General features: G+C 45.0%; 1 protein-coding gene across 2 annotated transcripts; it reads left to right on the top strand.

Annotated features, from left to right (window-relative positions):
- The first annotated feature begins 700 nt into the window (after positions 1-700).
- On the top strand, positions 701-14,657 carry OGFRL1 (opioid growth factor receptor like 1). 2 transcript variants are annotated; one of them, XM_068983839.1, is made up of 7 exons: positions 701-949; positions 5,050-5,136; positions 5,291-5,369; positions 8,184-8,262; positions 8,358-8,424; positions 8,532-8,677; positions 13,307-14,657. In XM_068983839.1, exons 1-7 carry the CDS (start codon positions 701-703, stop codon positions 13,971-13,973), a joined length of 1,374 nt encoding a protein of 457 aa, XP_068839940.1. In that variant the 3' UTR covers positions 13,974-14,657. The 2 variants fall into 2 exon arrangements, with proteins under 2 accessions (XP_068839940.1, XP_068839939.1); XM_068983838.1 differs by having other exon boundaries at positions 5,288-5,369.
- The last annotated feature ends 288 nt before the right edge of the window (positions 14,658-14,945 follow it).

Below are 14,945 nucleotides of genomic sequence, written 5' to 3'. Positions count from 1 at the left end.
GCTTTAATTACTTCTATGACACCCTTTCCCTGGCTGTCCCTCCCATTTCAGAACAGACAAGGGGTCAAGGTTCCCGAGTTTTTATTCTATCCCGAGCACCGATGCAGAGTGGGTATTAGCGAAAGCATGCACGGATGCATGTGAGCGTCTGGTGGTTCTCGCTGGTTTTGCTGCCTAGATGAGGTGGCTACGGCTTTGACTTTCCGTGTCCGCGGCGCTGCGAGTGTCAGCCCAGACGCAGTCCCTGTAGCTCAGGTTTTCTATGGATGTGCTGCCCCATCCCCAGCAGCTGCGAATTCTTGCCGCGGCCAATCCCTCCAAGACCGGCCGGGAAGGAGGCGGGGTGCGGACGGGAATCGCCCGCAGAAGGCGACACCTCCTCGGACCCCGGTCCAAGCCCGGGGCGGGTCGGAGGCCGAGGGCAGAGGGCCTTCCGCGGGGCAGCGCAGCGGGAGCGGCGCGCGTCGGGCCGGGAGGCGGGAGCGATGGGCGGGCTCGGGCGCGGGCGGCGGCGGCCCCGGGGCCGCGGGCTCCTCCCCGCCCTGCGCCTGCCGCTCGCCGCGCGCAGGCAGAGCGGGCCGGGCGCCGAGGTGCCGCCCAGCGCCCCGGCCGCGGCCCTGCCCGGGCCCTAGCGCCGCCGCCAGCCGGAGCCCGGAGCCGGCGCCCCGCAGCCCCGCCGCGCCCCGCGCCCGCCTCTCCGATGGGCAACCTGCTCGGCGGGGTGAGCGTGCGCGAGCCCACCACCGTGGAGGACTGCGACTCCACCTGGCAGACGGACTCGGAGCCCGAGCTCGAGGAGCCGGGGCCGGGCGGCGGCGAGGGCCCGGGGCGGGAGCCCGCGCAGCCCCCAGAGCCCGCGGAGCCCGCGGAGCCCCCGGAGCGAGCCGGCGGCCGGCCCCGTGCCGGCCCCGCGCCGGAGCCGGACCCCGAGGCGGCGGGCGCAGAGCAGGTAGGCGGCCGCCGGGGCCTCGGGCCGGGGTGGGGCGGGGGGCGGCCGCGGGCGACCCCAGCCCGCAGGGTCCGGGCGCGCGCGGGCGCGGCGGTTCGTCCTCCTGCGGCCGCCCGGGGACCCAGGCCCTGCGCACTGGGGTCGCCCCGGGCCGCCCGCGGACGGCCTGGGGCCTGAGCGCGGGCACCGGCCGGATGGTCCCTCCCTCGCCCCCCTCCGCTACCCCGGTCAGAACCCAACTTGGCAGAGTGTCTTCTCAGCCTCCGCAGCGCAGCCGGGTGATGGAAGGCAGGGTGGGGGTAACCTGCCTGAGAATAGAGGATGGTGAAAACCCGTCTAGTGCGTGTTATTGGTTTCAAAAAAAAAATCGCCCAGAATGTGGTGGGGGCAGCGAGCCCTCTCCCTGCAGCGGGGTCTCCAGCCTTTAGGAATCTCTGGAAGGTCCCCATCCGACGTGAACATGCCAGAGTTCCAAGTCAGGCCTTCTGACCCAGGAGTTCAGGGCATGCTCCAAACATCTTTTTTTCACCCAGAAGACTTGTTGATCCAGATATGCTGAAGTCATCTGCCTGCTTCAGTTCGGAGGAGAGGTTAGTAACCCTTCTAACCTCTGATGGACTGAAAAATCAGGAAACTTTAGAAGGAAGGACTTGCATGACCAAGCCTCTGAAGGGCGCCTGGCTCAGCTCTAACAGGCAGGGTTACTGGGTCAGGCCCTTCTCAGCCGTGAGGGGACGAGGCTGGGAAGTGGAGACCAAGGTCTCTCGGCTCTAGCAGAGGAATCAGAAGGTTTATTTTACAGAAAGGCTGCCTCATCCATCTTGACAATCTTCTGTTTGGGTCAGCAGCAAACTGTACAGGCGCTGCGCTATACACATGTGCTTTCCAACTGCAATTTTTGGAGTGGAGTGTGGTGGCAGTTGCTCTTTTGAACTCCCGTTTTGGAGAAAACTGAGGCCTAGAAAGAGAAGTTTGCCCAGGATCATCCAGGGAAAGAGAGCTGCAGACCCAAGTCTGCCTGTCACCTGCGGCAGAACCCGAGACCTCATTGTCTCTTTGCCCCTGCTGCTGGTTGTCTTGCCTTGCAAATTCATTGTTTTTCCCTTCCACTTGTATCTCAATGAAGAAGTTTGGGATGTCAAAAAAAAAAAAAAAAAAAATCTGGTCAGATTTCGTCCAACTAACCTGGTCCATCTATATGAAACAGGTTTATAATGCATGTTCAATCAGTTAATCACAACCCCAGTAAATGGTAGATGGCTCCAATCTTTTCTTTTCCCCTTTAATGATTAATTTTTCTTGTCAGGATCACCATGTAATGTCTACTCTTTAATGCTGCTTTTGAATGTCCACCTTACTTGCTCCCTACTCCCCATGGTCATTTGCAAGAACTGATGGAGCTACCTTTAAAGTCTAACCCAGTCTACTTTTTAGACTGCTAAAAAGTAGAAAAATGACTTTTCACCAGCTCTGTTGCTGTATTCCTAGTCCAAGTGACTATTTGACAAATGACTGTGCCATTCACCAAGATGGGGAAGTCTAAGGTAGCAAGCAGCATCAGAGGTTAAATCAAGAATCCCCTTGAGTTTAATATCCTATAAGACATCCAAGGGGAGTTGATGAGTAGTTCATCATGAGTAAAGCCTCAGTCCAGGACTGGAATCGTCAGCATGTAAGAATGGAGGTATTTAAAGCCATGGGAAGATCTGGGATCATCAAGGAGCGTGAGAAATGTGGACAGGCCCTGGGCACTGCTCCGTGGAGACCATGTGAGGGAGAGAAGTCAAAGATGAGGCTGCCCAGGGGCAACCAGTGAGATGGAGCAGAAGCAACCCGGGGCAGGTGTGGCGTGTGACTGTGTTTCAGAAGGACAGATGTCAGTTGGCCCAGTGCTGCTGGGAAGTCACCTGGGTGGAGCACTGGGAAAGCTGCTCAGTGAGATGGGAATGTGTTAGGTGATGTTCATAAAAGCCATTTTGATGGCATGCAGAGGATGATAGCCTGGTTGGGGTGGGTTGTGAGAGAAGGGGAGACAGGCAGGGACTATGGGCAACTGTCTGGGAATGTTTTGCTATAAACCGGAGCAAAGCTATGGATCTGTCATTGAGGGGAGTTTGGGTCAGTCCTAGTTGATGCATGTTTAAGATTAGAGATACTACAGCATGTTTGCTGAAGGCAATGACCCAGAGGACAGGGAAATTTTGGGGACACGAGACTTAGTGACACAATATTAAAGAACAAAATCTGTGGCTGAGCAGGTGAAAGGGACCGGGGAGGAGAGCCTGTCGGAGCAGGAAGGGGAGGGAGCACGGTGATGCTGGCAGGCTGGCGCATTTAGAGCCTGGAGGAGGCAGGCGTTCTCAGCATAACCCTGGGAAATATAGGTAGGGCGTGAGTCATTTTCCTCATTTGCAGATGATCAAATGAAGATGCAGTTAAAAACCTCACACGTCAGCAGCTGAGTTAAAGACTCAGTCCAAGTGTCCTGACTCCTAGTTTTGAACTGTTGATATTCCACCATGGTTTCTATGACAGTCCTTCGCATTGGGTAGAGCTGAAATTGATTCAGACCTAATTAGTCAGACTTGGAGCCTCCAGCCTGGGGTTCTCCGTCTGGCCCTATCGCTGGGCTCTAGGCAATAGTTATTGAACTTTATTCCAAGCCTGGGTTCCCTTGTTTCTAAGATGGAAGCACTCCTGATGGCCTCCCAGGTGGGTTATAAGAATCAAATGAAATAATATATGTGCCTGGTAAGTGGAAAAGTGCTTTCTTTATGCTTCTGGGATGATGAGTCATGGGGTTGTAGCATAGGCTAAAGAGATCCAGAAACCTGCTAGGCAGAGCTATTTTGAAACGTGTGGTGAGGACCAGAATATAAGCTTTTCCTTGCTTATGTAAGGAGCAGCTATTGTTAAACATCAGCTAGTTTGGAGTTAAAGTAAGTTGCTCTGTACTTGTAGTAATAGTGAGACTCATGCTGCTTCAGAATCTGCTTGGAGGATGCCAGTCTGTCAGCACCGACTGGGGCGGGGGCCGATGAGGAAAGGTGGGCGAACCTCTTAATGAATATTCAGGCTCCAGCTTTGTCATCTGTTTCATCTTCCTCAGCAGTCTCTGCCCTTCTGCATGACTCTGGACCCAAAGCATGTTCTTGTACATTATGATAGCACGTGGAGTTAAGACCATGAGAACTGATTATATTGACTTCTGTCTTATCCTTTAAAAATTGCTGTGAAGCTGGGAATTTTGTTTAGAATTTAAAAAGTGTAAGTAAACTACCACATACAGGTTACCACAATGTGAAGTTCATTCCAGCTGAGAATTATACTACTTTGTGTATATATTTGGAATCTGCTACCTTCGAAAAGAGAATGGCTACCCACCGCAGTATTCTTGCCTGGAAAATTCCATGGACAGAGGAGTCGAAGAGGCTACAGTCCGAGGGATCACAAAGAGTCGGACACGTCTGAGTGACTAACGCATACACACATGCACCTTATATCACATTGTATTATCACTGAATTAACCGAAGGTTATTCATGCCTTTGTGTGCCTGTTATATACTGTGAAGGATGGAGTTTAGAAAGCTATTTAGTTTGTTTTAAAAGCCCCCTTTTCCTTCACAAATATTATTTGACTTCCAAGTACAACTAAACATTGCGAGATTGATGACAATCTTCTTTGTAGGATTGACTTATTATCTTAACATTTTTCATATTATGTAAAATATTTTAAAATAAGTTTTGTCATAAAATCACTTGTCTAACCTCTGGTCTTTAATTCATTGTAAGTTCTGTTTCTAATAGATACTGATCCATAATATTTGGCCTCTATAGGCTTTTGGTAAATAATAAAGTTTTTTATTTAGTAAAACACCTCAGAACAAATGTTACTGGCTTCAAGTCAGGAAACGAGAGAGCCAACAAATGTTGCTAGTAAGCATTATTAAAAGGACATTTAAAATATCTTCACTCAATGGATAGCTGGACACGGTTCAGCCTTTCTTTATGTGGGCTTGTTATTTCAAGTTTGTTCTGAAAATTCCTCAGTGAAAATGTCTTGCTTCAAAATGTAAATGGAATTTCCCCTTTTATTTTAGGGGACTGATTCCACTGAAGCACCTGCCAAGCCAAAGAGAAGTTTTTATGCTGCGAGGGATTTGTACAAATACCGACACCAGTACCCAGTAAGACTATAGAATGATTTTTTTCTAAACTATAAAATATTTCCCTTCTGTTGCTGTTATTTTATGGTGCCAATGAGCAAATGTACAAGGAAGGTCCTTGTGCCTTTTTTATGTGTCCATGTGCTGGAGATTGATTTATTTTTTCCTTTAGCAGAACTTCAAAGATATCCGATATCAAAATGACTTGAGCAATCTTCGTTTTTATAAGAATAAAATTCCATTTAAGCCCGATGGTGAGTAATCCGCTACCTTGGTAAAAAGCAAACTTTAAATAGTAGTAGTAGTAGCGCTAGCTATTCTTTGTCTACTTCCTGCTCGGTCCATTCTCAGCCTGTTGGTTCGGTGTCTGGCTTGACTCTGCCCTGCAGTCCCTTGTGTCCCCAGAGTCTAGACCCTTGAGCTGTGAGCATCCACTCGGCAGATTCTGGAGGAGTAACCTGAGGATTATCAATTCCTTCCCACCACCTGTTTACAGTGGTGACTTCTATCTGGAAGGTAGTGGGGGCCATTTCTGTGAGAGGAAAAAAGGAGATTTCTAGAAACCTAGGGTATCAGATTATTAAGAAATATTAGGGGAGAACAATTCAGTTTCCTCAATTTAAAGATGAAGTCGCTGGATCTTGATGTTGGAATGATTGGTTGGTTGGTTCACTCCATCATAGACTTGGGTCTCGGTTCCAGAATTTAGTGTTCCTTTCACTGTGCCATAACCCCAAAGTCTATAGAACATGATTGAATGTGATGTTTCTGTTGGGATCATCTTTCGTGTTGGTTTTCAGGTTCAAGGTCAGGAAGCTAGAGGAGCTTCACTTCAGCGTCTCGGTATCTTAGGGAGGGAACTACGCACAGTGCAGGTCTCCACACAACTCTGTCAGATAAGCCCGCCCTCCACAGCTCTGCAGGTTGCCTTCCTAGGACCTTTTCTAAATCTACAGTGAGAGGGTGCAGTCCCCCCGGCACCAGACTGTGGTTCATGGTGGGCAATCTCACTTTATCCAGGTCAAGCCGGAAAGACGGCTGCTCTACATAAAGCCCTTGTCTCTGTGAGGTGACCAGATGGCCCTGGCTGCGGCTCTTTGCTCTCAGTGGAAACTGAGCCAAATTCACAGCAGGGTGAATCAGGGAATGAGGGTCATGGGTTGCAAAGCAGAACCAAGTTAGTTCTTAGAAATGCTTAAGGAGTTCCCTACATTGGGCACTGGCAGACAAACCAGTTGGGAAGTAGGGTGTATTGCTGACATGGCCCAATCCACTTGACTTTAGTTATTTTCTGGTGTCCCAGAAGTCTGCCCTGATTTGGAAGGAACCCTCTAGGTGAAAATGCTCTGTTGTATTTTCTAATGGTGGAAACTGCTTTATATACTAATTGAAATAAGATTAATTAATTGTCTTTTTAGGACCTGGGGTAAGAAAAACTTTTGAAGAAATGCAGTGGTAGATTGTTCATTTGACTCTGATGTGACTTTGATAAAATTTACCCAAAGGGATGCCTTCAAATACTGAACGCATTGAAGAGAGAGATAATGACAATGTTTAACTTCTTTTTTTTTTTTTTTTTTTGTATTTCTACCAGTGAATTTATTTTTGAGGTAGTAATTTAGAGCAATAACTTAAAGCAATGAATCTTTTTTTTGGTAATCTTTATCACAAAATTTATTTGGAAATCTTATAAGACTAGTGGGGGTCAAAAGTTTTAGGTATGGTCACATAAAATATTATTCTAGTTTATTATATAAATTACATCAATTCACATTTTCCTTCCCAGTATGTGTGAACACACACACACCACACTTGTTAGTAAGCATGTCTGCAATGACGTGTATTGGGTTGACCAAAAGTTTGTTAGGTTTTAAGTACAAATAAAAGGACTATTTTTCATTTTCACGAAGAACTTTATTGAAAAACATATTCCCCAACTGAATGAACTTTTTGGCCAGCCCAATATTTTACTTTAAGTAGGAGGAAGGGGAAATGGAAGGGGAAACAAATGGGAAATTATAGGGGTATATGTTTTCAATAGGCTGAGGATTCACTAACAACGTTTTACCAAAAACCTTGAGCGTGAGGTTCTCTGATACAAACCGGTGACCTCTGGAGGAAACAGTAGTGAGATGAGCTATGTTTAGAATGGTATTATGTTGTGTGTTTGTCTGTAACATTGACTAAGTGGCTACAGTTAATTGTGAGGACCTAGACAGATTTGGGAAGCAGAATTTTGCCTGAATAAGTTCTTCTAGGAGAAGGACAGGAGGTGGTGAAGAAGAGGGCTTATGTTTCAGGACCATAAAGACCTGTGTTCCGCTCCTGGTTTTGCTGGTGTGTGACTGAGCAGATCTTACCGTTTTGTCAGTAGTCAAGCAGGAGGAGCAATGCTCCAGAAATGCTGGGTTGAGACGGTGCTGGGCAGATTCAGCGGGCTGGCTGCACTGTGGGAGCAGTCCTGCCGCTAGAAAGCACTCAACACTTTTGCCGTTGCTTTTTCTTTCCTCCCTTTCCTTCCCCTTTTCCGACTTTCCTCTGCATTCTCTCCCTCCCACCTTTGTCCTCTTCCTTCCTTTTTGCCTGGGATACATTTCATTTTTATTTGGTTTAGTATTTAAAGAACTCAATGGCTCTCAAGGGCAGGGGCTGGGCCAACTTTCGTTGTACAGGGCCATTGAGTAAATATACTCAGCTCTGCGGGCCATACCATATCTGTTGCAACTACTCGGTTTAAATACATAATACATGAATGGATATGCATGGCTGTGTTCCAAAAAAGCTTTATTTATAAAACAGATGGCAGGCCATAGTTTGCCAGCTTCTACTTTGGAGTAAGTGTCCAATAGAGTTTTCTGTGATTTGAGGTGCCATGATTTTTCTTTTCAATTAGGCTCATTTCACCACTGAGTCTGTGGCATAGGGTTTTCATCTTATAAAGGCATTGCTCTTGTGTGCTGTTATTAACGTTTTAAAAAATTTTAACGCAAAGCTTAAGTGATTCAGTCTCAAGATGCCTTCAACAGTGTTCTAACACCTCGTTCATGTTCTGAATCTTTCCTCTGCAGGTGTTTACATTGAAGAAGTTCTCAATAAGTGGAAAGGGGACTACGAGAAGCTGGAACACAACCACACCTACATCCAATGGTCAGTCACCTGCTCTCTCTCGAACCGTAACCTGTTTAATCACGTGTGCTTCCCAGAGATCACTAATATACAAATATTATTTCTCTAAAACATAGGCTTTTCCCTCTGAGAGAACAAGGCTTGAACTTTTATGCTAAAGAACTAACTACCTATGAAATTGAGGTGAGGCAAGCTGATTTCATTTCATGCGAGTTAACCAAATTAATGTTGCCGTTTGATGGCCCTGGTAATTCTGAGTCACTCCGCCAAATTTTTCTTTTTTTCATTAGGAATTCAAGAAAACAAAGGAAGCAATAAGAAGATTCCTCCTGGCTTATAAAATGATGTTAGAGTTTTTTGGAATAAAGCTGATAGATAAAACTGGAAATGTTGCCCGGGCTGTTAACTGGCAGGAAAGGTTTCAGCATCTGAATGAGTAAGTAGAGGCCCTGCAGTGAGTCCCCAAGGCATGGGTTTTCTCTGGGTTGGAATACTCTATGGCACATAGAGCCGCAAGCAGATGGACCCATGGGTTTGAATTCAAAAGCTCATCTGAAAAGCACTTTATTCCCAGTTCTATATTCTAAAGCAAAACAAAATAACAATAACAACAGCAAAAATAAAAAATAAAAAGAATGATATTCCAGGTAGAAATATGACTGCTTGGTTTGGGAACTGTTTATTCCTGCAGCCACTCTACTGCCCATAGTCAAGTGTAGCCTCACTCCCTGTTTATACTGTGTTTCTCAGCATTTATGGTTGTTTGTATAGGCTTTTCTAGACCCCTCTCCTAGGCTGTATGCTTCTGGTAGCTCGGGCTGCATCTCAGGCACTGTGCCTTCTTAGATCAAATCCATAATTAAGCCTATGACATATACTGGAGGTCCCCTACATATGAACCTTCAAGCTGTGAACTTTCAAAGGTGCAAACGTGCGTTCATATGTCCCATGTTGTAAGTTAGTTCATGGGTGTGGTGTACATTGTCACCTGTGTGCATCCTCCACAAGTGGCGGTGCTTTTGTGTACTTTACTGAACAATGCTGTGTAGAGTACAGCAGCTCAGTATCTTTATTTCAAGCCCAGGATATCTGGAAGCAAGCATAAAAGCAGCAGTGGTGTCGGTGGTATTTTTCAAGGTACTGTACTGTAAGATTTAAAATGTTTTCTTTATTTTTTTGTGTATTTTTATGTATTACTTGTGTGAAAAGGATTATAAACCTATTACAGTACAGTACTAAATATCCAATTATGTTAGTTGGATATCTAGGCTAATTTTGTTGGACTTCCGAACAAAATGGACCTAGAATATGCTCTTGGAGCGAACTCATTTGTATGTAGGGGACTTACTGTAAAAACCACTTTATAAGACTGAGAGGTACTCATACATTTTAGAAAGAGAGAAAATTAGAATCATCGCCTTATAGGTCAAAATCAGAAGCCCAGTTTTTGTTAATAAATTGAAACACCTGTGAAGAAAATTTTAGCGGTTTATCTGGAACTGATTTTCTGTGTTCTTTTGCTTGGATATTTATAACTTTCATTAATACTTATACCCCAATTTAAAAAAAAAATATTTTCTTTGCATGCAAACTGGCCTTTTTTCCCCCCCTTAATTATAGGGTGACTTATGAGCACTGGACTATAAAACCAACAACTTTAGAACATTTTTAGCACATTATAATTAGCTGAATGCGGCAAATACCAAGAGAAAAAAATTAAAACTAACCTAAGAAATATGTCTTTACACCAAATAGCATTTGTGTACATTGATAAACTAATTTTTTGTGTGTATTTTTCTATAACTTTGATCTTGCTTTGGTAAAATGAGTAGAAGCATTACTGTCTGAGCCTTCTATTTATTATTTATAATCAACACTGTTAAAATGGTGACTTGTAGTAAAACACTCAAGATGTGGGCATAAAACTTTATGATCTTGACTAGAAGACCTGTTAACTCCTACCTCGAGTTAAATTTGATTTATACAGAGCACTTTGGAGAAGGACATGGCAACCCACTCCAGTATTCTTGCCTGGAGAATCCCATGGACAGAGGAGCCTGGTGGGCTACAGTCCATGGGGTCGCAAAGAGTTGGGCACGATTTAGCGACTGACGATAGAGCGCTTACGCTGGAATGATGCAGAGAGCTCCCCTCGAGCTCTCTGTGCGCGGTTTCTAAGCACTTGTGTCATACCCTCAAAGACAGCTCTGTGCAGGTAGTCTGTTGACATGAAGGATGGCAGGAGTCAACCTCAGAAGAGGATCTGATGATGTCTCATCTTCCGTGTGCTCATGAATGTCACTTGAGAGAACCTCCATTTCCAACTTGTTTTTTTTTTTTTTTTCTTGGTTGGAATAGCACTCTTGTTTAGTAAATATTTGTTGAATGAATAAGTGGCGGACAAACCAGGTTTGTCTGCCTAAATCCTCCTTGGGGTTTAATTGTCTCTACCACTCTTGACTGGCGGTTGGAAGCAGAAGGCTTTCCTTAAATGACTTTCTGGCCTGAGACTCGGAGGGGAGCCTGACTGTTACCTGACCCTTCCTGCCCTGTCCTCTTTCCTTCTTTCCACCACCAGTTTTCCTTTCCATGGGTACAGCTTTTTTGTGTGTTTTAATCTGCATAGTATCTTAAGTCTTTTAGAGTAAGCAGGGAATTCAGAGTGTTTATAGTAGTCCAGCAGAGGAAAATATTAAAAGAAAGTCAAGTGAAATAAAGTTTAGTGAACAAGGACCATGGCTAAAACAGGTAAAATATTTCAGCCTTTCCCATTGCCCTCACCTCTGGCTGCAGGCCCAGCTTCTCTCTTCGATCTGCTAAGCCACCCCAGAGTCTACTCACAACATTAGGAGAGTGGGGCTGTTTTGTATTTCTTGGTGACATTTGTTTCAAATCATACTGAAACACCCAGTTTCTTTCTTGTATGATTCTGTTCCATAATCCTGATCTTTATTCACTTTAACCCAAGTGTGTGTTCTTTTCCACTGTTATGTAAACTTTTAAATTGGAGAATGTGTTGATACAGAAAATTTTATCTTGGTCATTCATCTTGGATTGGATATGTGAAATTGAGCTACTTGCCAATATAGTAAATTTTGTTGTGTCATATAACTCCTCTTTGGTTTTTTAAAGGAAAATATTATTCCATGTTACCATGCCTCTCTTTCTCATAGACTTAGGGAGCAGACGTTGGGATTTCACTACCAAGTTATTAGACTATGTAGCGAAAGTGAAAGTGTTAGTGGCTTAGTTGTGTCTGACTCTTTGCAACCCCATGGACTGTAGCCTGCCAGGCTCTTCTGTCCATGGAATTCTCCAGGCAGGAATACTGGAATGTACAATCATGCCCTTCTACAGAGGATCTTCCAGACCCAGGGATCAAACCTGGGTCTCCCTCATTGTAGGCAGATTCTCTACTGTCTGAGCCACCAGGGATGCCAGACTATGTAGACGCTACCCTAATCCAACTACTAGGTTGGTCCTGCTGATAATGGCACTTTGTCTTAACATCACTCAAATTGGTTTTGTCACAAAAGACTGGTACTTGATTCATAAAACTGAAGCATTATGTTTTATCCTTTGGCCTTCAAAGAGTTGACTATTAAGAGAACACTACTTTGGTAAACACCCAGAAAGACGGAAACTTGAAAACTGTTGTACTTCTCCTTTCCAATGTTTGGTGAGCCTGAATCATTCAGGATTTGTTTAGTTTGGTCCAAACTAACTCTCAAGGTCCTGGAACCAGGTCCTTCCACTCCTCAAATAATTCAGCATCCTCCACTTTTCCCAAATAAGTTGCTAGTTATTCCTAAGTGAATACCAAGCATTTGTGGAAGCAAAGGCAGGTATATGTGACGCTTGTAGAAAGTTCAATGCCTGAGGTGTGAAGAGGTTTAAGGAGGTTAGGAATAAGTGGTGGTTGTGGGGCAGTATTGGGTGAATAACTCACCTGGGCTGTTGATGACACATGTGATTAATACATGAAAATTAATCATGTATTAATGATTCCTTTTGGACACAGCCAGGTATTTGTAATAAAGCAACTCTTGGGCTGAGTGAGGTCAGGGAGGTGAGATTATGAATTGTGACAGAATAGGTTTGGAAGGCTTTCATCTGGTAATGGCCTTAGTTTTCAGACAAAGAAGATATTAGTGCAATCTGGGGAAAGAAGCATCTTTGGAATCAATGGCAGTAAAGGCAAAACTGTCAGTTCTGTGATAGGGAAAGACAAGGTGAGAGAGCTCACAGATGGAAAAGAGTTGGGGTGATTATGTTATGATAGGTACAAGCATGGTGGTCCTTAGTATACCAGTACCAACATTTATATGGTTAAATAGTGTCTAATATTTAAGTTTCACATTCTCAGCTTATGGGTCAGCTCATTTGATTCTTACAAACTCAGGTAGGTGTGGGCCCTTTTCCCCATCTGCAGACTGGGATGCTGAGCCTTCGAGATGCCATCATTTCACGCAGCTGCAGGTGCAGAGCCAGGATGTGAGTTCAGTTCTGACTCCAAAGCCCACGCTCTCTGCTGTGCTAAATAAGTCAGTTTTTCATCCTTTGTCGGAATTGTTCTAGCCAGGTAGAATGGCTTTGGCTGCTTCCCTTCCGAGTTGGTTCTTATGGTGGATTCTGCTGACCAGCTGACCCTGGAAATCATACATTCAGCTGGTAGCTAAGGCCCAGCACTGTTGACCTGTGACAAGAATGATACCTTTGTGTAGTCGATATTCATCCTCACTGTATTTCATAAATAATAATTCAACATCCGTGGAGATACATTTTGAATCTAAATGTTTTTCAAATGTGAAGAACTAACAAACCACGGAGAATTTATTTTCTATACTTGAGTTTTATATACATTGGCATTACACTGAGGCACAGAGGTTTAATACCTTCTGTTTTACGCTTCTTCAGGGAGTCTAGTGCGCCTTTTAGCAAAGTCATTACAAGGCATGTTTTCATGGTTTACACTTCCATCAAAAGTACTTTCCCAGTGGTTTTCATTCCCAGGCTTCTTCCCCCGCCTAATATTCTTCCTTCATTTTATTCAACCTGCTTCCAGGTCTCAGCACAACTATTTGAGGATCACTCGTATTCTGAAAAGCCTTGGCGAGCTTGGATATGAAAGTTTTAAATCTCCTCTGGTAAAATTTATCCTTCATGAGGCTCTGGTGGAAAATACTATTCCCAATATTAAACAGAGCGCACTGGAGTATTTCGTGTACACAATCAGAGACAGAAGGGAGAGGAGAAAGCTCCTACGGTTTGCCCAGAAACATTACACGCCCTCAGAGAATTTTATCTGGGGACCCCCGAGGAAGGCACAACCTGAGGGCAGCAAAGCCCAGAAGCCCCCCGGCCTGCCCACCGCGGGCCAGCAAGGCCAGACGTCTATGCACAAAAAACCCAAAGACTCCAAAAACGCCTCCTCAGCCGCGCATGGGATCAGTAAAGCAGCTGAAGACAAAAAGGTGGCCTCTAAGGAGTCAGGAGAAGAGACAGACAAGCCCAGTGTGGAGCCAGGCAGTGAGGCTGCCCAGCCCGGAGACCCAGGGCAGGACAGGGTTGCGGACAATTCCAGTCCTCAGGCAGAAAAGACAGTCACTGACCCCGAGGAGCAAAAGGAGAGTGCGTCTCCCTCGGAGAAGGATGAGGCGGGTGACAAGCAGAACCAAGACGGTGGAAGTCCAGGCGATGCGGGTTCCCATGATGAGACCACGTTGCCGTGAATTATCAGAAGGCCCCTATGCCTGTGCACCCCCGGGAGGGGAGGCTGTGGCGTGTCCTGAGGAGCAGAGGCCGCGTTTCCCAGCGCAGCCGGAGGTTGATGATTTTTCTGTGGTCAGCATTAGTTGTCACCTGGTTTTTAGTCTGGATGGCTGTGAATTTAATATTTAAAAAGAAGTCTGAAGACGAGACCCAGTGAATGAGTGTATCCTGTAACACTTTGGGGATGTGAGTTTTTGCATCCTGTACACAATTCCTTTTAAATTATTTTCAGTGTATCTGGAAGTAATCATGGAGTGTTTGATATAGCTGAGATAGGAATCAGTTCTTGGAGTAGACTGTACTATACCTGGAGGAAATTGAGAGGATAATTTCATTATGTGGCCACACCTTTGCCAGACTTAAAGGTTCCTGTGTTTAAGCTGCAAGAAAAAAAATGTGGTCTTCTTTGAGGTATTCAGAAAGGAATTTGGATTTTTTTTTTTAACAGCACCTCAGCGTGTTTACTTTCAGGTTCTGGTAAGGAGGATGGATGTTCTTGGGGACTTGGAATCACCTTCCCCTGCTTGTCAGTCCCGCTGTCTTTCCCGGTCCTCTCTCTCCACCCTTAGCCTCATTCTCATCAGCCACCTGTGTCGGCCGGCACCTGCATTTCTAGTGTTGACATCTAGACATTCAGATGGTCTCCTACAGTGATATTTACACGAGATGGAAGAGACTGTCAACTGTACGATTTCAAGAATTTGCTTTGTTTAAAATAATAAACATGTTTTTCTGTATTAACATGCTTAAAAACAAATTTTGATGCAAAAGTACAAGAAGAAAATCTTGCCTTTTATGGCTGTTCCATATAAATTTGGTGCTTGTGTCTGAATGCAAATGACTAAAGAATTAAAAAATAAGAGAAGAAATTATTCATTTTTAAAACGCATGCATTTTGTACCGGCAACAAGGCAGTGGTCCCTGAAACCATG

This window comes from Capricornis sumatraensis, chromosome 11 (genome assembly GCF_032405125.1).
Source record: "Capricornis sumatraensis isolate serow.1 chromosome 11, serow.2, whole genome shotgun sequence".
Lineage (NCBI taxonomy): Eukaryota > Metazoa > Chordata > Mammalia > Artiodactyla > Bovidae > Capricornis > Capricornis sumatraensis.
Note: the sequence above shows the minus strand (reverse complement) of the source record. Positions and strands in the feature narration are given on the sequence as shown.